At 45.2% G+C, this 22,431-nt stretch overlaps 1 protein-coding gene across 7 annotated transcripts in view; it reads left to right on the top strand.

Moving 5' to 3' along the window:
- The window catches only part of actn4 (actinin, alpha 4), a 55,400-nt gene continuing 32,969 nt past the window's right edge, over positions 1-22,431 (top strand). For 4 of the 7 annotated variants that reach the window (XM_026193693.1, XM_026193689.1, XM_026193691.1 and 1 more), the window contains exon 1: positions 2-436. In XM_026193693.1, coding sequence (XP_026049478.1) covers positions 311-436 — 126 coding nt within the window. In that variant the 5' untranslated portion in view covers positions 2-310. Of the gene's footprint in view, positions 437-22,431 lie in introns of all 7 variants that reach the window. The other 3 variants (XM_026193688.1, XM_026193690.1, XM_026193694.1) reach the window with 2 other exon arrangements.

Raw genomic sequence — 22,431 nt, forward strand, 5'->3', positions numbered from 1 at the left:
GGTGGGTCGTGCTTGCCGGTGTCGGTGTGTAGGAGCGGCCGGTTCCTCCCAGCAGCCACACCGTTTAGAAGCAGAGCTTTTCTTCACACAGCAGCAGCGGCACACACCGGATATTCATCTCATTAAAAACACTCACGGCTGGAAGCGGCGAGAGAAGAAGGACTCTTTCCTGGCTCGGTTATCCCTCCCCGTCCCGCCTCTCTGATTTGGGTCGTCTTTGCTCTCCCCCCCCCCCATTTTTATTTTTTATTTTTGTACATTTTTGCCTGTGACAGTTTCTCCGTGGCGCACTCAGGTTTCTTTTGCTGACATGGTAGATTATCACGCTGCCAATAACCAGTCGACCGTCGGCGGGGCGCAAACGTACATGGAGCAGGAGAACGACTGGGACCGAGATCTGCTGCTGGACCCGGCCTGGGAGAAGCAGCAGAGGAAGGTAAGGCAGCCGAAGTCTCGGGGCCCAGCTGGGCCGAGTGGAGCCGGGCTCGGAGGAGGCGGGCAGAAAGAAAAATGGCAGTGGAGGAAGGATGCGATGGGGAGGTCAGAGACCGAGTGTGGGCCTCGGTGTAGCTTCACAAACCCCGCATTTACTCCCAGTGCTATTCGCCTTCTCTCTCCTCAGCCCGGGGGTCCTCCGAGCTCTACTCCTCGGTGCAAAGCCCCCCCACATAAGCTGGTTTCCTCCTCTCTAAATCACTGAATGAAAAGTCCTGAGTGTGTGTGTGTGTGTGATATTAGCTGCAGCTTTCACTCCTTCAGATGTGATTTTTTTCCCCCCTCCTCTGAGTGGAAACAAGGCGCCACATTGTTGCAGAAAAATCCACGCTGTGATTGTGCAGACAGCTCAGCCTCACGATAACCGCACAGCGGACTTTACGAAGGCTTCGTGCAGGCGGCTCGCCTCCCTGGCACGCCTGCTTGTGTGGTTGGTTGGAGGCCGATAAAATTGTTGGAAGATCCGACCGATACTGTGGCGTTAAAGGCCGATATTCAGAGAATTTCAAGTTGAGGATTCTCAAGCATTTCGAGAGATGCTTCGGGTGATATGCGGGCAACTGAAATTCTTTCGCGGTTAACTTTTTCTCTTCTATCCTTCAGAGTGCTTTGGTCATTGCAGCTATTCTGAGATCGGTTACAAATGATTACATAGTGATTTGTAGATCCCGTGATGATCGAGGTTATTTAATCCCAAGCCACAGTGCTAAGGTGTTAAAATGAAATAAAGCTGAGCTGTCAGCAGTAATGCTGTACGAGCAGAGCACTTCTCTCTGGTGTGACAGTGGTTCTCTCAGCTCTGGACGCCCACTTCCTGAGCTGCAGATTTAAACCAGCTTTAGGATTATTCAGCAAAAATGTGGAGAAGCCAAATAACATGAAACCACTCAGTTGGCACCGTGAGTGCATCTGGCTATTCAGCTTCACAGATCACCAACACTCTGACCCCAATAAGAACATTTTGAGTCTTTTCAATAATCTGAAACGTGGTCCCCTTCCTGTCCACTCATCTTTCTCTTCTTCCTCCTCAGCAATGGCTGAGCTAGCTTTTTTATTCTTGAACTGCTTGATATTCTGCAAAGTGGTTATAAATGATGTTACACTAGAGCTGCTTGAGTATGGAAAAAATACAATTATTTTGGTTATGTAACATGATTAATCCTAAACTTAGTCTTATAATGATGTACGATTGCCCTCCCAAACTTGGATATAATTCAGATGAGAAGGTGTTGAGGGTGACAGCTGCTGCTGCGTCCAGACTAGCAGATGTGAAGAAGTTCAGCGGATGCACTTGATGTGTAAAATAACCCAAATTAGGTCTTTGTAGGGAAGAAGAATGCAGACAAACTAATCACTTTATACTTTCCGATTAATTACCCCGCCCTGTGATGCACCCGTGCTCTTACCACACCACTAAACCGCTCCCACATCAAATGCTTTACCTTCTAAATCTTCAGAAGGGAGCGGCGAGGCGGTCTAATGGAAGATAATTTGAAGTGAGGAATGATTAAGAGTATCTCTTTCATTGACTGGCTGGATGACTGACATACTTTTTGTTGGTGTGACGGCATGCCGAGCCTCGACTCCTGCATTGCTGTTAGGCCGCTCAGCATTTTAGTCATCGCCGACATCACGCTCCCTCCACCTGAGGTTAGGCGACTCTGTGCGCGCTCTGCGTGTTTGCCCACACATCGCACGGGTCAAAGTTTCTTGTAAAGGAAAACCTCTCCTACAATCATTAACAGAGCGGAGGCCTGCAGTACAGACCTGTGCTGAGGTTGGGTCCTGCAGTGGAGGCTGATGGGTATTTGGTTGATTGGGGACGCGTCCCCTTGCCAAACATTTAGCCAGAGTGATGGAGGTAGGGAGGGGTACAAGGGCAAATTCCTGTGGTGTATTCATTCAAACTCACTGTGCCAGTTACTACTCAAAAATGTAGATATGCCTCCCGCAAGCATATCGAGACAAATGGCTATAATGAGTGTGGGAATGGCTTGTCCTCCCTGTATGTGTGAGGGGTGAGTCTGAAAGGTCAAAAACAGGAGCAGTGTGTCACAAGCAACATTTTCCATCCTGCTGCCTGCAGCCCATTGACAGTGTTGAGTGATATAAGAATGGAAAATCAGCTGGGTTTTTATTAGTTTGGCCTTTTTTTATTTTATTTTGGGGACACAGAGCAGCTCTACCTCATCGAGTCACGAGGACACTCAAACACTGAAACTTTTCAGTAATCCAGAAAAGAGAAACGAATGCAGGAGGTGCTTGAAAAGAAGACATTTGGCTTTATGCTGCACCAGAATAACTTGTTTCAGGACTCCTGTGAGAGTCATTTCAGCTCTTTGGCAGAAGCAGCGTTTGTCCTTGTAGTTGTCCATTTCGTACATTTCTCAACACCCCAGAGTAGCTGGACCGAGCCCACGCAAGTCCAGTAAATTGCAGTTTGTTACAGACGAAGCTCCTCGCCTGACAAACGTGCAATTAAGTCTTTCTCGCTGCTCGGTCGCACGTCCAAACACGCCAAAGTACGCAGTGACGCCACCGAAGGCTTTTTTTATTGCCGCTGTGGCAGACTGCTCATGCAAATCCAGCTCCTCAGCGACAGTTAGGCTGCGCATACTTTTTTGTGTCACGTGGCAGGGAGGAGGCAGGGCCAGGTGGGTGGATGAGCTAACGAGGAAAGTAGTAAAGTACTTGGCATCACCAGAGAGGGGCTGTTCTTATTTATCGAAGTGATACTACTTTGAGGTTAATGGAAACTTGCCCCACCACTAGCTTTGGGATAGTTCACACAAAAAGGACAACAGCAGCTGATAAATGTTTTTCAAGTGAAAGAGCCGAGGTGAAGATTTCTTCTTTGCAAAGAGACAAAAATAAAGAAACCTACATGCCAGAGTTTCCTTTCTTCCCTCATCTCCTGTCAGGAGCTCGGAGCAGTGATTGGGAAATGTTTCCTCTCGTAAATCAGCTGTGGTCACCGACTCTGATGGTTATCGGAGCTTATTTTCCTACACTGACAGCCGTTTCAATCTCACAGCCAATTTGTACTGAACTGATTGTGATATGGATGCAGACTTTGTAACTGACTGAAGGGTTGTGGGCAGTAGATGGGGAATCATTTCCATTTTACAGTACCTGTCAGGTGGCTCATTGGGGTGATTTTATACCTGTGTTAATTATGCTTTTTATTTCTTAGACAAACAGTCCTTTACAATCAGAGTTGATGTGTTTCGGTGCAGATGTGTTCTGCAGTGCAATTTGTTTACAGTGAGCCATCCCCCCCCCGCCACACACACACACAAGTGCTCACATTAACAACACAAAACGCACACTGAGTTTTCTTCCATTGCTGGCAAGGTGGGCAGCTGGGCACAATGATAGTTTGTTCTTTTGCCGCCCACTTTCGCATGCTTTCTGTGGAGACTGTGTGGCTGGAAGAAGGAGAAGAAAGTTCAGATGGCCCGGTTTTGGCTCAGGACAAACTGTGAGTGGCATTTTTGTCAGGACAAATGGACCGAACAATGCATCCTGCACCACACTGCATGCAAAGGCTGCCAGGCTGCTTTCCCCCCCCCTCTCCCAGCCTGCCTTCCTGCTTCAAAACAACATTTAAAGGAATGAAGGGAGCTGAAAATGTCTGAAGGAGTCTGGCTAAAAAGCCTGTTTGTTAAACAGCCGTGGTCACTAGTATGGTGACCATTGTCTCAGTATGGAGACAATAAAAGGAACCATCGGCCTGGGGTGTGGCGGATATCGGAGGAAGCTCGTGTGTTCAAGTAGAGATCAATTAAAGCTGCTTTATAAGATGTCACCACCAAAAATGTGTTTTTCATGTTTAGGGTTTTCAGAGTTCAGAATAAACCAAGTGTATATAAGATCCAATTTATTATAAAGTATAATTATGTATACTGTTGGGAAATTCCTCTCTGTATTTAACCCATTCACTCAGTGAAGCAGTGGGCAGCCATTGGGCCCCCGGGGATCAGAGTGTAGGGACGGTACCTCAGGGTAGCCGTTCAGTGGATTCGAACCCCCGACCTTCCGATCATGGGGTCACCACTCTTACCTACTGAGCTATCCCTGTGCCATCAAGTAGGTCAGGGATCAGAAAGTGTTCTGATCTGAAATCAAACCATGATCTTATGCAGTAAAAACGAAACCAAAACAATTAGACTGTACTGTGTTGTTGTCTCTGTTACTATGTTGGAGGTGGGCAGCTGGTTACGCTGTCCAACTATAAAACCACAGTGAACCAATCAGGAGCGGAATATCTTATCTGACACAGATGCACTGTAGCTGTACGTGTGGTATCAGGGAAGAAGGGATTTTATTGGCCAGTCAGAGTCTTCGAGTCTAAGTTTTTGGACACTGGGTGCAATTATGTCTCTTACATGGAAGAATTGATTGAATTATAGCTGTGGGATATTGGCAGAAAACATAAATATGGACAGTGTTCATAGCTGTCAATATTTGTTAAAGCTTTTGTTTAATCAGGAAGTCCCTTGAGAGTAATCCTTTGTTATATATATATTTTTTGGCCAAGAATGGAAATTATTACAAAAAACAAAACAAAGAAGGTCCAGCCTGGTTTGGATGTTAGACGTCTCGTATTTGCTCACAGTAAATGTAGAAAAGCTCATTTCTTTACGTGTGAAGGAGCTGATACAATAGTTTGCTGCCTGTTTTATGAATCTACGACTTTAGATTTCAGTGGATGATCTTGCTCGACATGATGACACAGGTTAGTGAGGTTGCTTGTCTCTGGTGGCACAAAACCTCTTCCTTGTTTTGGTCTCTAGTTAAAACGGCACTGTTCCACCCCCCCAGCGCCCGACAGAACTTCAGTTTTTGTTGGAATTTCATTGTTAACACACATTCAATGGACAAAATCTTTAAACTAGGCAACACGTTCCCTTTGCAGAGAGACGCACAGAAACTGTCTTTTGGCGTCAGTGTCTTCACAAATGACTACGTTGCTTTTGGACCAGAGAGATGTTGGCGGTCTTTTTAAAGACGGCACGCTGTAGGTGCATCAGAAGAGTCCATGTTCATGTCCCCGTTGGAAAGTTGTTGTTTACAACTTTTTTTTATGTTTGTTTGCTTTCACATTTGCTTCCCGTCACCTGGAAAGTTTAGGGATTAAAAGTTTCCTGGTTAACTTTTATTATTATCATCATCATCATTAACCTTGAATGTTAAAAACTGCACTTACTAACTATATGAGAGGGTAACCTTTGCGCCCTCCTTTTATGACAGTTTGCATTGTGGCACCAAAGGCCACTCTGTGCTTATCAGTGAAACAGCAGCAGGTTTTACAAAATGTCAGGATTCGACGCCCTGTGAATGAGAGCAGGCTGGAGTTTGCTGCCATTCGCGTTATAATATTTAAAGAGATTATGAGCTCTGCGGACTTGTAAAGGGCATCTTTATCTTTTTTTAAATTTATTTATTTCTTATTTAAAGCGTAAACAGTCATTGGCCTGTAAAAGTAAGCAGCACTTAAGGTGGGTAGCAATAAAATAATGATTAGTGAGGCCTCGTCGTGATGGTCCTGGTGTAGTTTCAGTGCTCCGTGTGCTTGAAGCAGATGGATTAGTTGAGGCTGTAAATTTGTGCCCTCTTGTTTTAATCGTACATCCAGTTGACCTTTTCGATGGGAGGTGATGGAAATGCAGTTTTCAGTTATTCTCTTGCTACCAGCTGCTTCCAGGTCAGCTGTGGGAAAGGCCTGTGCCACAGCTGACCGTGACCCAGAATCAGCTTGTGAACCTGAACAACAAACCAGTCAGTCACGCAGACAGTCAGAGCGAGCAGCGAGGAATGTACCCCTCTCCGTTTCCCCCTTTGTCTTCCTCTCTGTTCTGCCATTGGCGGCGGTGAGAGAGCACGCAGGGGGAAACATTCCTTTGGTGGCCTGTTATAGCCTGTTAGGCCAGTGGGAGGGGGTTTTGGACTAAAGGGGGGCGGGGTGGCCTGTTTTTGCCTGGGATTGGGGGGGGGGGGGGGGGGGGATTGCAGATGTGGTCGGTGTGGTGGAAAAGAGAACTTTCCTTGGGGGCAAAGGGTACTTGCTCGAGGGGGTGGGGGTTCGGTGGGGTGGGGTTGAAGGCAGTTACGATGTGGCGGAAGTCATGGCGCCAAAAAATATTTTTTGTAGAAACTGTTTTAACTTCATTGGCTGCACTTTGGAACCATTTAGTTTCTTTCTAGAGCAGCAGTCAAGTTCAAAGTGCAGATCAGTCATTGGCCGTCACATCATCCAATCAGCTGTGAGATCATAGCACCCGTGAAGCCCAGGGCTGCTATTGATGTTGGTCAGCTGTAGGCCTGTGTGTAGAGGCGGTGGAGCCTAATGTGTCTGTCTTACAAAGAGATCTCTTTACGGTCCGTTTGCCTCCCACAGTCTTTGTGTTTCGGGACTCGAGTTTGTCTGAATGTCGTGGAGACCACAAATCCCCGGGTTCAGTTTCTGGCTGACATAACCTCGGATCTCTTACTAATTGTGGCTGTTCACAAGCTTGCTTCTTGGCTATTGCGCATAGTTATGAGGATTAGTAAATAGCATTTCCCAGTGATGAATTGAAATTGGCAACAATGGAGACTAAGAATTTCCGTTTGGTTTCCTGCCAGTTTGCATGTTGATGGTCTTTAACTCGGAGCTTAGGACCCCCTTAAGTGCATCCTTTACAATGGGATTTGAGGGGAACGCACTGGTTCTCTGCAAGTTCTTTTATCCACTTTCCGTTGTGTTAAGCTGTTAGCAGTTCAAGGTCCAATATTTCTATTGACATCTAATCGAATCTAATGCTTTGCATCATGGTAAAGTTTTCTCTACACTACAATCTGATAGCTGTGAGGTGCTGTTTAGCCACTTATCAAGAGCACATGCAAAACCTCTGCAGATTTCAGCCTTGCTGTTTCAGTTCTGTATTTGACGAGCCCCCCTCAGCTTTGGGTGCTACTATCGTTTTCTTCCTTTTTAAATGAATCAGTTAATGGAAACTTCAGGCTGTGATCGGGGTGTGACTTTCTGAAACCCAAACCAAATGTGTGCTAGAAATGTCAACTGTCTTGCGATGTGACCTGTGCTCATTTAGCTTCTGACAGTTGGTGTCTAGTTAAAACACTCTTAAATGTTTCATTTCGCAAGACTAAAGTTCATTTGAGTAAAGAGTGGAGCTGAAAAGCCTCAGTGGTGGAGATCACTGAGCTTGTGGGCGTGTAAACGGTGGAATTATTAAATACTACCCAGTTGGAACATTTGTTTTGGGGAAGTACTTTGATTAGGGCTGTGGATTTAATTAGATTTTTAACTTGCATTTTGTTAGTGAACCAAACTGTTGAAGATAATCGATCTCAAGTCTCCAGTCCTGTGGATGAACTCAGACTCCACCATCTTGGACTACAGCTGGTGGTGGTCCTCCTTTTTCTCTGCAGTCTGATGAACTTGATGTAGATGCACATAACCCACTTAATTTCATCATCTGCAGTCGATGACGGTGATTTGACGGTGGGACACGACCAAAATGAGTCGTGTTCTTTTTGTACAAATAACAATTCTGCAACAATTAATTGATGATTTTTGATGAATGGGGTTCATGTTGAGCGGATCCTTGGTTTAGGGTCGTCACTCCTCATGTCATAAGTTTTGCACAGAGTAACACTGGATGTGCCTTTCCTCTGTTTCAATGTGTGTGTTCTAATGCAGACCCGGTGGGGGGGGGGGGGGGGGGTTGTTTGGAGGAAAGCAGCAGAAGAAAGGGATGTGTGTTTAGGTGTGTGTGTGTGTGAAGGGTGGGGGCGTCATTATATTGTGGGTCTTGGTGCAGGGGGTTGGGAGCAGTTAAAAAGTGAGGTTCCCCCCCCCCCATTACCAGCAGAGCCCCATAGCTGTGGGCTCGTCTGTTTGAGGCTGCTGGTAAACACTGCACAGTTAAACACTAGTTCCTGATGTGCTCGCCCCCACTGCACAGCGGCTCTGCATGGTGCGTTCAGGAACCGGGGGCATGAACTGAGGAACAAACCGAGAACAGTGTGGTGTTGGAAAAAGTTCCTCAAACACTGCATCTGTGTTCAAGACCACAGTAATCTTAGCTCGCATCACCTCTGAATGCGCCTGATTGAGATTCGGCATCAGACAAAATCTGCAGTCAAGCCAGCAGTTAATAATAAAAAACCAAACATGCATCACCAAAACAGCAGCAGGATCAAGTTAGTTGGTGCTGGGTGACCCTGAAAACGTATCTTCCAATACCTGCCCTTGCTCCAGCATCTCTCGCCTGTCTCCATGGCTGCAGAGTGCAGGAAGCAGTCATACGCTGCCGTATCTGCGAGGCTGCACAGCGCTCTGCAGCCTCTTTATTTTTGGAAACAGCACTTCAGAGCTCTGCCATCATCCTGCACCGGTGAGGGAGCGAGAGAGTCGGAATTTGATGAAAATTTGATAAAAGAAATTGAGGAGCATGAAGCAAAACCTTGTTCTCACTGTTGCTATTTCAGACTGCCGTCTGCAGCCACGGAGCGGCCGACGCGTGGTTTTGTTTCTTACGTTGGAGGCTATAGTTGGATGTGTCTTAAGAGGCACTTTTAAGGTGCCATTTTCAGTGTGAAACAATGCATGTGTATATGGTTGGTGTTGCTTTGTCAGTGCAAAGAATTGCAGAACTAAACAAATATGCTTAAAAAGCTTCCTCCTTTTTCTTCCTATTAGTTTATTTCAGCAAACCTGACATTGCAGGGACTCTACAGATGCGTCATCAGCTAAAAAACAGCCTTCTTTTTATTTGTCTGTTTATTGGTGAGATCTGTGTCGCTCACCTGCCCGTGACTCAAATTAGCAGGTTGTTTTTAAAGAGTAGGTGTGATTCTTGTGAAATGGGTGATATTTCGGTGCAGATCAGACCTCAGCGTGTCAGCACTTGCAGACATAAGTGTTGGCTGAAGCAGTTTTCGCACTTGCACTGCAGCTCTGAACTTTTCTACACATTTCTTGACTGAGGTGCCCGTGGAAGTGCAAATGTCAGAGCAGAGGTTAGGTCCCAGTACAGAAAGTCAACGACTGGGTGCCTTCCTTCGTGTTCACTCACCTGAGCTGGGTGGAGAGTTTCCAGTAATGTGACTTCACAGAACACAGAACCTTCACAGACAGTAATGTGACTGTTTAAAGCAGATTATTTCCTGCTGTTCACTGCATGTGAGAAGGGAAAACTATGCAGAGTATGCGAGCCAGATTCTCCTGAAATTGTCCGAAATGTTTGTATGGAAATGGGTTAAATTTGTATTTTTCAGGTCGTCTCCTGGAGGCCCGTGTGGTCGTATGGCAACATCTGTTTGCAGCTGCTGTTGCCCGCTCAGAGATTACATCCAGGCTCCGATGACAAGCTTATACCCAAATCTGACAGATAGGTGGGGAGAGGGATTAATAGGCACATGATAGTCCAGATTGGCTGTGATTTAGGTTGAACAAATATGAACGAGGGTGTTTTAAATGAGACAGAATGCTAACAAATACGTTTTAAACTGCTCCAATCACCTTTGTTTACGCTCGGATGGATTTCATGGGGACTTGAACTAGAGCAGCTGTGCACAGCTGATCATCTTTGCTGCTTTCAGGTCATAACCTTAAAGAGAAAACAGGTCTTCCAATAATATTTTTGTTCTGTAGAATAATACCTGATGGAGAGCTGAATGTTTAGCCACACCTAAACAGGTTATTCTCCCTCCGGTCTGGGTGTGTGAGCGAGATAAGAAAACGCACACAAACACACACAGTACTAGTGTAGTAACAGAACGCGAGCTGGGATGGTAAAGCCTCGCGCTACATCTGGGTCTTAGACACACATCTGGATAGCATGTTTAGCTGGATTTGGAGTTTCCACTGCCTCACAGTCTGACGGCTGCAGAGCTCTGACACAATTAGACCGGCTTTAAAGAAACCGCTGCTGTCACCTGGACATGAATGACAATAAAGCATCCAGAGATTTAAACTAAGAAACTAAGCACGGTTAAGCTGGATGAGATGGGCAGCTGGGAAATTTTGTTTACTTTGATTTAAACCTTTGTTGTCCTCGCCAACATCGGTCAGTGCTGCTCGGCTACCTGAGAGATTGTGGGCTAGACGTTGATCTTAGTGACATGGCACACCTGCACCACGCTCTGTTAGAGTCCCATTATAGAAGCACAAGGAAGGCTCGGCACTAGCCTGGTTAGTTGTAGAGAGTAGATTGTCAAACATGAAAAAATGAAATGGTAAAAAAGTTACATATTTTTGCAGAGTCATTAATACACCTGAGGCATCCTAATCAGTGATGAGTGAACTGAATCATGGATGTTTTCTTGTATTTGTTGCCTTTTTTTTGTGTGGAAACTCTGAACCGAACTCGACCCTGATGGGGAATCACCCGATGAAGCTCTGCAGACATCGGTTAGTCTTTGTTGTGGTGTCGAGACCAGTGCCTCGATCTATGACTTTAAAAACTCAGTAAGAGGAGTGACGATGAGGCAAACAGAGCATGATTCAATCTAATTGTGCATGCGCGTGTTTGTTTCCTGCGCGCTTGTCTCCGATTTCCTCCGAGAGCTCCTGTTGTTTTATTTAACAGCTTTCAAACTGGGACACTGGGCGAAGAGGTGAAGAGGAGAACCCTGCAGGGACGGGGACACACACACACACACACACACACACACACACACACACACACAGAAGTGTCTTGCTTTCCAAGAAATGTACAAAGAGTTGACTCTGCTGGGATCAGTATCATTTTTCTGCTGCTAATTCTGACAAACCGCCATGCCAGTCCACCCAGACTCATGTAAAGCATCCATATAGCGTTTTTAATTTCTCATTGTAGTGAATGCATAGCGATTAGACAGGCACATGGAAATGACTGTCAGGCCATTGTTATGCTTGGCGCAGAATTTTAAGGTAAATTTGGGACTGCTTGTACACCTGAAGCAGAAACCTTTCAGCGGGGTATCAGTGGAGCCTGTGTTGGTTTCAGGGCACATAAAAGGCGCATTAAATATTTACTGATTGTGCCTGGCCTTCAGGTTGTGGTGTGCTCATTTAAAGCGCGGGTGCTCGGTTCCCCTGATAATCCCGCGCAGCACTTTTCCTCTGCACTGTGATTCTCTGAATTTATTTCTCTTTTTTCCCCTTCTGTCTTAGCCAGTGTCGTTAAGGCAACAGAATCAGACAAAAGGAGAGACATTGCTGCTATTTTTAGGCCTTTTGGCCAATGGCTCTTCTAAATGTGTTATTTTGCATCGATGTGATTGTAGCAGTGGGCAGTGTGGGGGTATGCTTTTGCTCAGGCATCTTCAAGACCAGCCCGGGGCCTGATCGTAGCTTCAGCCTGTTCATGAGGAGGGTCCCGCCGAGAATCCCGCTAAAGCTTTGGATGAATGGAATGAACAAAAGTGGTCTGTGCAGTGGGGTTTAACTGAAATGAAGACTTTAAATTGGTTCCTGATTGTTCTGCAGAGAACAGGAGCAGAAGTGAAGATGGAAGCAGGAAATCATGTATTTTAAAGGATTATGTCAGCCTGTTAGTGTAAGACTGGATTTAGACTCGCAGGCAGCGAAATGCAGAGAGCTAAAGACAGATGGCTGATAAACATCTACTGCAGGTTCATTGTCAGTTTATGCAGCTGAGAAGTCGAGGCTCCAAACATGCTGCTGCTTTGGGCCTCAGGGCCTGAACTGAAAAGTGGGAAACGGTTAATCTTCTTTACTTTTTCTGCTGCAACTTAATAAAGACGATTTTTGGAAAGAAATATTATTTTTTTTCAGTCAGATATGACCCAACATGTGCTCAGAAATTGTCTTTTTCCTCAGTTTCTGTGGTGACGATGCTCGTATTAAATAGTGAGACTTCAGTCAGTTTCATCTGATGTCACAGACTGCAGAAAATCCTTATATGGTCATCTCAGGCAGTCTTAAAACCCCACCCACCTGCTGTTTAAACCTTTTTATGATGGACAGCCAATCAGAAAGAAGCCTGCTTGAAAGACAAGGAGTTAAGATGCCTCGTTTCAGACTGGAGTTCTAAATGAGGATTATTTTGATCTGTGAATCATGCAAAGCTACTCTAGAGTCCAAGTCTCCTTTTAATAGCATAAGCATGGAGAAATAATCTGTTCATTGAACTTAAAAATGCAGTTATCGATGTAAAGGCCTCAGCTGTAAAGAGCAAAGACGATGGAACTGCAGCTCCGAGTTCACTTCTCGGGAGTCGTAGTAGTGAATAAAGGGGAAGGAAGGCTCTGAGGTTTGTGTGGTTTTTAAATATAAAGTCACTGCACACGCAAACAGTCAGACGAGTCCTCTGAGTCAGGCCAGAGAGACAGACAGATACTGTGTCTGTGTGTCACCCCTGCGTTAATGGACCAGATGGCGGGCAAAGAGCGGAGGGAATGCCTGCAGATCAGGCCGACTGTACGCTGAATGGAAGCACACAACAGGGAATAATTGGCCTCCAGTTTTTATCTGAGCTGTCACATTAGCAGCGTTAAACGTTTGTGAATAACGCACACTTGTCTTCATGCACGCTTACAATTATTACATACAGAAAACAGAAGCAATTAAGTAGTTAGAGCGACGCTAAATCAGCAGGGGGCCGTCTTTTTCTCATCACTTTGTTCTTAAAGTATTTTCAGCTGTCAGTTAACATATGAATCCAGCTGCTGCAGTGCACAGTCACACCACTCGCCACTCGCCGCTGGTCTCAATGTGGGTCAGGGAAGTCCTCTGCGCCATCGGCCACGAGCTTACTATCCTGTCTGATCCAATCAAAGCTGGCCTGCAGGGGATTATTTTAGCTACCGTTCCCCCCCAGTTAACAAAGATCCCTCTGTTGGCTCTCCTCTGAGTCACAGTGCTGTGGGAGCACACAGCAGCATGCACGTGCAGTTAACACACATCAGGATACTCTGGAGTAGCTTCATAGTGGCATAGCTTTATATCTGGTGTGTGTGTGTGTGTGAGAGCTGTGGAGACACGAGGGCTCGATTCTTAAGCCGCAGCATTTCCTGCTGAACTCACGACCGCAGTATCACAGCTTCTCTGCTGACATTTTAGCGCCTTTCTGAAGCTGAAGCGTTATTTTTACTTTCAGTCTGGCAGCCATGCAAACATGGAGCGGTGCAAATTTCCAGATGTTCTGCTTTGTAAAACGACAGGAGGACAGAAGTGCAGATATTTAAAGAGCAGAATAGTTTTTCTTTGGACATCAGGTCCTGAGATGCGTTTTAAACCTTCTAAAAATAAGATGCTGTACTCTTGTGTTGCTTAGCAACAGCCCTTAAGCAGAGCTGTGGTGCTAATATGGCGACCGTGGTAAGCTGCATGACCAAAGTATGTATCAGGATTTCTTTATTGAATTTTATAACAGGTTTTAAAGAAACTAGCTTATCAGCAGCTGTGATGCCACTTAGTCTGCACCAGCAGCATCTCACTCCCAAAGGGGGCACGAAGGCTAAAAAAACCTCGAGTATAAAAATCTTACATCATCTTACAAACAGCTTTCTCACCTTCAGCCTCCCACACACTCAGACTTCATTACTGTACAAATAAATGTGTTGCAGACCTAAAAAATCCATGAAATATGGCAACATTAAGAGTAAATTGTGATTTCAGCTGCAGCCGCCCATAAGTACAAAAATTTAGATGTGATTATTTTTGATCTGTGTCAAAGGTCGTTCAAATCTGAGAAGCCACAGAGAGACGCAAGGCTTAGTTCTTACAAGTGAAGCGGAGGAAACCAGATAAACGCTAACACAGCTGAGGTGCAAACGTTCAAGAGGAAGTTCAGCATCTGGCTCTTCTAGCGTTTTCATCACAGGCAGCTTGGACGTGCAGCACCATCGGAGCATCCTGCTCGGAGCTTTGATATGAACGCTGTGTTAAATACTATTTTCCCCACAGGCTAAAGAGATGTTACAGTTTGAATGTCTGTGTAACTGAAGGATCTGGCCATGGAGGCTATATGAAAGATGGGCGTAGTCGTCGGTTTGAACTGTGATTTTGTTTTTTTTATTATTTATCTTTTGGTGCTGTGATTTTCAGCAGCGTATGTGTTGATAAAGCCAGACGTGATCACATTTAGATTATCAGCTAATGCTGGAAAGCTGCATCCACAGACATTTGTGCTGCATAAAATTTAAATCATAGAACTTCAGTCACCAAATCGTTTCGTATCGTTTGTTTCATTGCATGTTTCCAAAGGCTCCAGCACCACAAACACAGCCCGGAGCTCCAGTTCAGTGCTTTGAAGTTGCCAAGATGAAGCCTAGCAGATGTCCAGCAGCCTTATCAGCACCACCTCTCAGTCAAAGCAACTACACCCATAATAATCTTTTAGTTTTAATTCTAGTTAAACAGCTGACTGTTGTTAGGAAGATGGTCTCCATAGAAACCAAACCGGGTTGTTGTAGCAGGCTGTAAATGTGTTTATTTTCACTGTAAAGTTTTGGGGACTGACTCAAGTGGACAGTAGAGGAACTGCAGTTTCTGTCACATCATTCATTTCTCAGAAGGTTGTCGCTCGTGTCCGGCTCCACAGAATAATCCACTGTTAACAGATTTGACTCAAATGCGTTTTGTAAAAACTGAGTTTGTTTTAAAAGAGGCGTCTGATTTTTGCATACAACATAATCCTAATTTGAATGAGTGAGTGTTGATTTTGTACACAGTTCTAATCAAGCAGCTTTTGTCTGCAGACAGAGAAAGTGGTCGAGAGGATCAGACTGTCACTGATTCACTGTCTGCACATCCTGGCTGCTCCATAGCTGCAGGACAAGTGGGGGATGCTGTAATATGAAAGTCATTTTAAAAGGATTACATTGAGTTTTCGGAGCCCCCTCCCAACAGACCCGACCTGTGCACAGTGGTAGCTGCCTTGACTGAGCCCTGCACCCTGAGGGGCTCAGAGGGGGGTGCTGCGTCTACTGTGTGCTGGTGTGTTTTTTAAGAGCTCAGCCTCACGAGTGTATCTGGGGCATGAGGATCACTGCATTAAATCAACTTAAGGTTTTAGGTTAGTGTGGGAGGAGTGTGTGTGGATTCATGATCACCACTGTGCAACCATTTTGGGTTTACAAGATGTTGAACTGGGCAAAGACATAAATCCAGAGAAGGAGGAGCCGAACTTTCTCTCACAATAGTTTCTAGATTTAAATGAATCGGTTAATATAGGTAATTATCAAGTTAACTGCTGGTTGCACACACAGTTGTCTCTTAAGCTGCCTCTGTGTCTGACGTGGAGACTGATCGAATTAAATTGTGTGTATAGTTTTATTTTTATAGCAAAATCAAACCCTTGGAGCAGAACTGTGGGATGTTTCAGGTCACCTCATGAAGGAGCCTGATCGTTCGGGTTTTTGTATTGCTGTGGAAGCAATATGGCTGCTCCTTCTAGTCCCTGTTAGCACCTTTGACGCTCAGCTGAAGGCTTTTCTGGGAGCTGTTAGAGCGGCCTGATAATACAGCAGCCGAGCCCAGAAGCAACAGATGCACAGACTCGTTTTCAGCATCACTCGGAGGCAGATGAAAGAAGGCAGACGGACATATTTGTTTAATGTGCGAGTTAAAGCACGTGTTTCTGATCAAAGGCTCCTTACAGTAATGTCCATTTACATGCTGATTTGCTTCAGGATCAGCTTAGTGTGTGTGTGTGTGTGTGTGTGTGTGTGTGTGTGTGTGTGTGTGTGTCAGAGTCACAGTGCTGGTGATTCACAAAGCTATAAAGGGCAGGGTGAGCTCAGGAATGTGTGACTGAGCGGGACCGTGTGGGTGTGTGTGTGTGGGTGGCTTGTAGGGTCATCAACAAGCGGAAACTCGGAGGAACAAACAATGTGCTGCTCTGGGTGCAGGTTTGGACCCTCTGAGCTCAGCATCAGGAAGTTCCTACAGTCTGTGGGGACGGTGCATAAAAATAACTCATTTCATGTTGAACATTTTGAGATCTGATTTTTATTTAACTCTTTCTGAATTTATTAAAATGAATTTCCTGTTTTATTTAGGTTTTTCTTATAGAACAGCCTCACAAATCTACGTTTCCATTCTTCGTCTCTTTTATAACACGCTGACTTTTATAACTTTGAGCTGTTCTGTTTGGTTTCAGTTTGGTCAGAGTTCAGTTTACTATATATCACCTCACATAAACACTAAATGGCTCTTACAGCAAATGATCCATGTGTTGGTTTCAGCTCCAGTATTTCCTGCATCTTTGGTACCGTCACTTCCTTTGTTAGTGCTAAAGTTATTAAGTTATCAGTAGCTGTCACATCCTTTTTCCTGCCTGCTGCAGTAACACAGCTGAACTCTATCAGCGTCAGTGAGATGGCGTTAGTGATTTAACCACACCAGAGCGTCGACTCTGCGCCGCTGTAGAAAGAAGACAAAGAACTGTCATTGATTAGAGTGATGTCGGCCACTGATTGACTGGATGCCATAGATTAACACAGCCCACGACACATTTAAAGTTTGCATTCAGCCGCCACACATCATCACATTTCCCACAGCTGTGTGAACATCAGCCTCCCAAGAAACAAGGGCCACTGCTTCTAGCGGTGCTAATGACACACACACTGTCACGTTAGCTTTGATTAACAGATGTTTGTGAGGACAGTGTTTAATCGCTTCCTTTAGATTGTGCTCAGGTTTGACAGTGTGAGTGTGTTCCTTGTTTTGTTAACGAGTAACCAGCTTTTTCTTTTGTTCCGTTGGCTGCCATATTAGTCAGATATCTCCTTTCTAAGCTCAGTGTTTCTTCATGATGAGGTTTATTGAAACTAACAGAGGAGCAAAAAAAGTGAACAAGAAGTTAAATATTAAACTCAGGAACGTTCGTGGGAGTCGAGGCTATTTAAGGACATGTGTGCACTCCCTTAGCCACCCATGCTCGTTGACCCAGGCCTGCTGTCACTGGTAGGATGTTGGGAGCAAACTTTTTAACGTCTCCAACCAAACTCGTTCTCGTCCCACGGCTTTAAGCGCCCGTCTTTCTGCTCGTTATCTTCTGTTTGTTTCTGTTGCTTCTTAGGAAGCAAAGGGAGGAGACAAGAAGGTGGACTGTGGCTCCATGTTTCACATTCCTGCAGTTGTGTACACACACACACACACACACACACACACACACACACACACACACACACACACACACACAGGTAGCTGCAAATGGAAAGTGCACGCCTGTGTGTGATATCATTTATTTTAAATCTCTTCATGCAGGTCCATTCTTTGCCTGTGAGTGTCGGCGGGGGGTGCACCTTGCTGCCCTCTTACATCACCATTGTCGTGGTGACAGGCAGTTAAATGTGTTTCCTTATAAGGTAAAAGCGCACAGCATGTAGTGAGCAGGAGGAGGGGCAGGAAGAGCATTTTAGTGTGACAATGCTGTCTGCTGCTGGGCAACTGGGCTGGCCTCAAACTCCTGTTTGGCCACATTCTCACTCTCTCTCTCTCTCTCTCTCACACACACACACACACACACACACACACACACACACACACACACACACACACACACACACACACACACACGAGTTCCTTTATTCGTCCTTCATCTCTGTCGAGCTACATGATTCACCTTTTAATATTTTCTTCTGTTGCTAGAAGAAATATTTGCGTTTCTGTTCGTTGCCCGTCTGAGGTGTGTTTGTGTGTGTTTAGGTGAAGGCTGCCGTCACTGAGTTGTCTTTGGATGAGATCAGCAGCACACGAGCAACATAAAAATGCTAACTATGAAGATTTATAGGTGTGGAAATGCCATGCTTCTCATACCACACATGCACAGATTACACTCTGACATCAAGCGTCTGCAGACTTTCCTCACACACACCATCATTTCCCTTCTTTGCTCATCGCTCTGCTCCCCGTTTGCTCAACGTCCCGGGCGGTTATCCTGCCACGACCTCTGCTTTATTGCTCGATTGTCTGATTGTAGCTGATGGAGGGAGCTGACTGCTTTGTAGTTTTTTTTCTGCCTTAATGATTAAAATAACCCAGCACTGAGTAACTGTCTTGTCACAGAGTTTAGAGCTTACTCATTTCACATGTGTCAAAAAAAGAAATAAAACTGAAGTGTGAGATAACTGTGATGGCATAATTGTGTTTGAAGTTCATTACCAAGAGCTCTAAAAGCAGGAAGGTGAAGTTTGGTTCTCACACATATTATTTCTCTTCTCTGACCAATAACTTCCTCTAACAGGCTTCAGCTGGTTTCAGGTTGTCTTTTTTCAGTCATTGTTACAATTACACTCTGCAGGTTCTGTGGTGTGAAGAGAAAAACAAAACTGATTGCACGCTCGTTAATGCAACCAATGTTGGTCAACATTTTTCAAGTGAGAAATAAGCTGTTGGTTACTCAGTGTTTCCCCACACAGCCCCGTACTTACTCGGATGAGCTGCTGAGGTACATTAACAGCTAATTAAATATATATATTTTAAGACTCTTAAGATGATTTTAAACTCATCAATGATTGTTGAATGTCATTCAGCAGCTCTGCAGACTGTTTCTCCAACTGACAAGCTGGTTTATGTCGCGACCTACAATTCATCGGTGGAGCTGGAGTCAGTCTACGACACGAGGAACTGCCTGGAAAGGCAGCTGATGATTGCTCCATGTATATATCATGTATATATGCACTGTTGCTGCACAGCAAGAAGGTCCTGGGTTTGAATCCACCTGGGACTGTTCTCCCTGCATGCGCTTCCTGTGTCCTGTCACTTCCTCTCACAGTCCTGAGACATGCAGACATGCAGCCGCCCCCACCCAGCAACCCTAAATTGGATAAAAGATGGATAAATAAATATTATCAATAATTCAAACACTGGGCTTCGAATCATGCACTCCCTAACTTTTGCTTCTGAGTGCTTTTCGTGCCTTCAGGTAATGAAGGTGTTTGCACTCACGATGGTCGTAGTCATTGTGGTTGCTGTCTTTGGCTACATGGCGGGGCTTGTTCGGCTAATAGGAGGAAGAGTGTTGATGCATGAGGAAGAATTTGGTGTTATGTGTGGTCAGAGGTGTGACAAGTTCCAAAAAAATATAGTTGCTAGTGTGACAGACAGACAAATGTTGCAAACTTTGACCAGTGAATGCACACCTTTCAATAAAGAGCACTGCATGCAGAACAGTGCCTGGCTGCACGTGCATGTGGGAACACTCCTTATGTGCTCGTCCAAGCTGCTCTGAGTGGTTGTACAAATGTAAACGCTGCTATATGAACCGGCAGATCATCATTCCCTATCACGGCTGTAAGAGCGGCACATTATAGTTACTCACAGATTTATAGGTACACACCTAGTATTATGGGCTATTAGTCACCTTCTCTTGTAGATATAAACAATAAATAACTTCCATGTGTTCCTAGAAATTCAGCTTTCAGGCAGTAAGAGCCAGGAGGCGATAAACATCTCATCACGTTAGTAAAAACCCCAATGAGTTAAATTATTTGGTATTTGCTGATGATTTGATCAACACTGACTCGATGTGAGTGAGACGTGTGCTCTCCTGCACCTCACACCACCATTATCAGCAGACGCCTCTGTCACATAAATGTGATATTTCTTTCTTTAACAAAGAGCCTTCAGATTGTCCCCCAGCAGGAGTGTGGTGTTCAGTGCCTGCCTAATGGATGACCTGCTCTGCCTCCTGAGTAACAACTGCAGATAGATTTTCAGAAAATGCTTTTTCTTTGCTTTGAAGGCATTTTTTAAGTATTAGCCTGATTAATTTTCTCATTTACATGTTCCAAAACTGTAAATGTGGAGAAACTGACACCTGAGTAAGTTTGGCTGTGCAGCATGCTTTCTAACAAAGCCATGTTTGGTGGACCGATTCAGTTTCCTCCTGCCTGAACTGATCAACAACAGAACCGCAGAACTGTCAGAGGGGCTCTGGAAAGATTCAGCCAGCGGTTTTAATAAAAGGCCGACACAAACAGCTGACGCTTCGCCCTGCCAACTGCTGTCAGGCCTGCCAAACCCCTGATTTTGGACTGTGTAAAAACACACAGACACACAAAGAGAAAAGTGGGTGTGTAATAATAATGACCTCAGCTCATTCAGTGATTGGAGCACTCGGGTTTTATAATGGTGAACGAAGGGGAACACCACTTTGGCTACCGGCTGCGCCTCTGGCAGCTCAAACCAGCTCCTGCAGAACAGCTGGACGTGTGGAAAATAGCGGGGGGGGGGGAGCACCCACAGGTTTACGCTACAAGACAAAAAAAATCAACTCCAAGGTCAAAGGAAACATTTGTTAAACAGTTACAGGCCTGAGTGCTTTCTTCTTTCCCTTCCCTTCTATTGACTTGTGATAATTTTAGTTGATCTGCAGCCAGGTTGAGCAGCGTGTTGCTGTACAAGGGTCATTATTTGTCTTGAAACTTGAAGGAGGAACATAAGGTGTCAGATTTAGTGGAAAGAAAGGGTAAAGGTCACTTCCCTTGAGCAAAAAAGTGTTTAAACTCCTCTCGGTCGCCTTTCCACGAGGTTCCAGTTGAACGTGTGGAGGTACGATAGATTTCAGGTGTATCCACAAACCCCGCCTTGGTCTGAGCAGGCGCCTGAACGGGATCCGTATCTGCTACAGGATAAGAAAGCAGCTCTCGTTGAGTCTATTGTGCTCGTTTTCAGCTCTGCGTATTTAGTCTTGAAGATACGGAAACTATAGAAACTTTGGCCAAGGTGTTTGCTGGATGTGTCACGCTTCTGAAATGTTTCCTGACATCATAAAGTCAAACTTCCTCAGGTCATGCACTGCAGGATAAAGAGGTTGGCTGAGTCATTCGGTGGCAGCTCTTGGGCGTCTTTTAACGCCCCTGATTGTAAAATGATGTCAGTCGTTGCAACACCTGCCGTTATTGCACAGCATTGTAGTGCACCTGAGGTGTGGCCTCCCAAAAGTGAAGAATGGTGTTCAGTGAGAGGCAGAGAGTGTCTCCTGCTTTTTGGAAATCATTGCGTTGATTTTTTTGGACACGCGAGATTGTAGTTTTCAGCCTGTAAGGTTTCACGCACTGTCAACTTTCTTTAAGGGATTCTGGGATTCAGCGTCCCAGAGATCTGTTGAATGCAGCCCAGTCGCCTCTTTCTCAGTGAGTTCACTCTCTACGTGAGCCGGGCCGCTCCTTTTGACTCATCGCGGCCTTTACAACTTCCCGAGCGTCCTTCTCATTGAGCTCACCCTCCTTCAGATGCGTCAGTGGGCAGAAGGACGCGACTTCAGATGCTCGATTTGACGAGCTCTCCGGTTAATGTTTTACATTTGCACGCTTGGATTCTTCTGCTGCATTCCTGGAGAATTAGCATGGACATCCTCCACCCCCCGTTTCCTGTGCTGCGCCTCTAAAGACAGGAAGTGGATTAGCTGGCTGCTGATTGGCTGAGGAGAAAAAGAAGTGATGGTGTGATATGAGAAAAACAGACACACAATTAGGGGGAAATACTGATGCCAAGTAAGGCTGAGTCGCTCTCTGTGAATCTGATTGTTGTCTCATGCCATTTATCTCCTCTCAGCGCTTCTGTGAGCTGATCACACACGTCCATGTTGTTCCTTTCAGCTGCAGAGATCCTCTGACTCATGGTGTGTGTGTGTGTGTGTGTGTGTGTGTGTGTGTGTGTGTGTGTGTGTGTGTGTGTGTGTGTGTGTGTGTGTGTGTGTCTGTCACTGTGGTCATTGCTCTGTGCCAGATTCAGCACAGATGCTCTTATTTTGTTGTGGCAGCTCTGAAGGTCCTCTTAAATCGGTGTAAACAAGCACAATGTTTCAAGATGATGATCATCTTTTGCACATTTGGGTTTATTCCACGTTTATCCTTTTAATGAAGATCTGTAAGAAATCCATGGTTTAGTTTCACGTCTTAATTTTCTGTAAGAATGGATGAATACCAAAAAATGTTTCTATTACTGGCCTGAATCTTTTATCATTAAAA

The sequence above is a fragment of the Astatotilapia calliptera genome, chromosome 14 (genome assembly GCF_900246225.1).
Source record: "Astatotilapia calliptera chromosome 14, fAstCal1.2, whole genome shotgun sequence".
Taxonomy (NCBI): Eukaryota; Metazoa; Chordata; class Actinopteri; order Cichliformes; family Cichlidae; genus Astatotilapia; species Astatotilapia calliptera.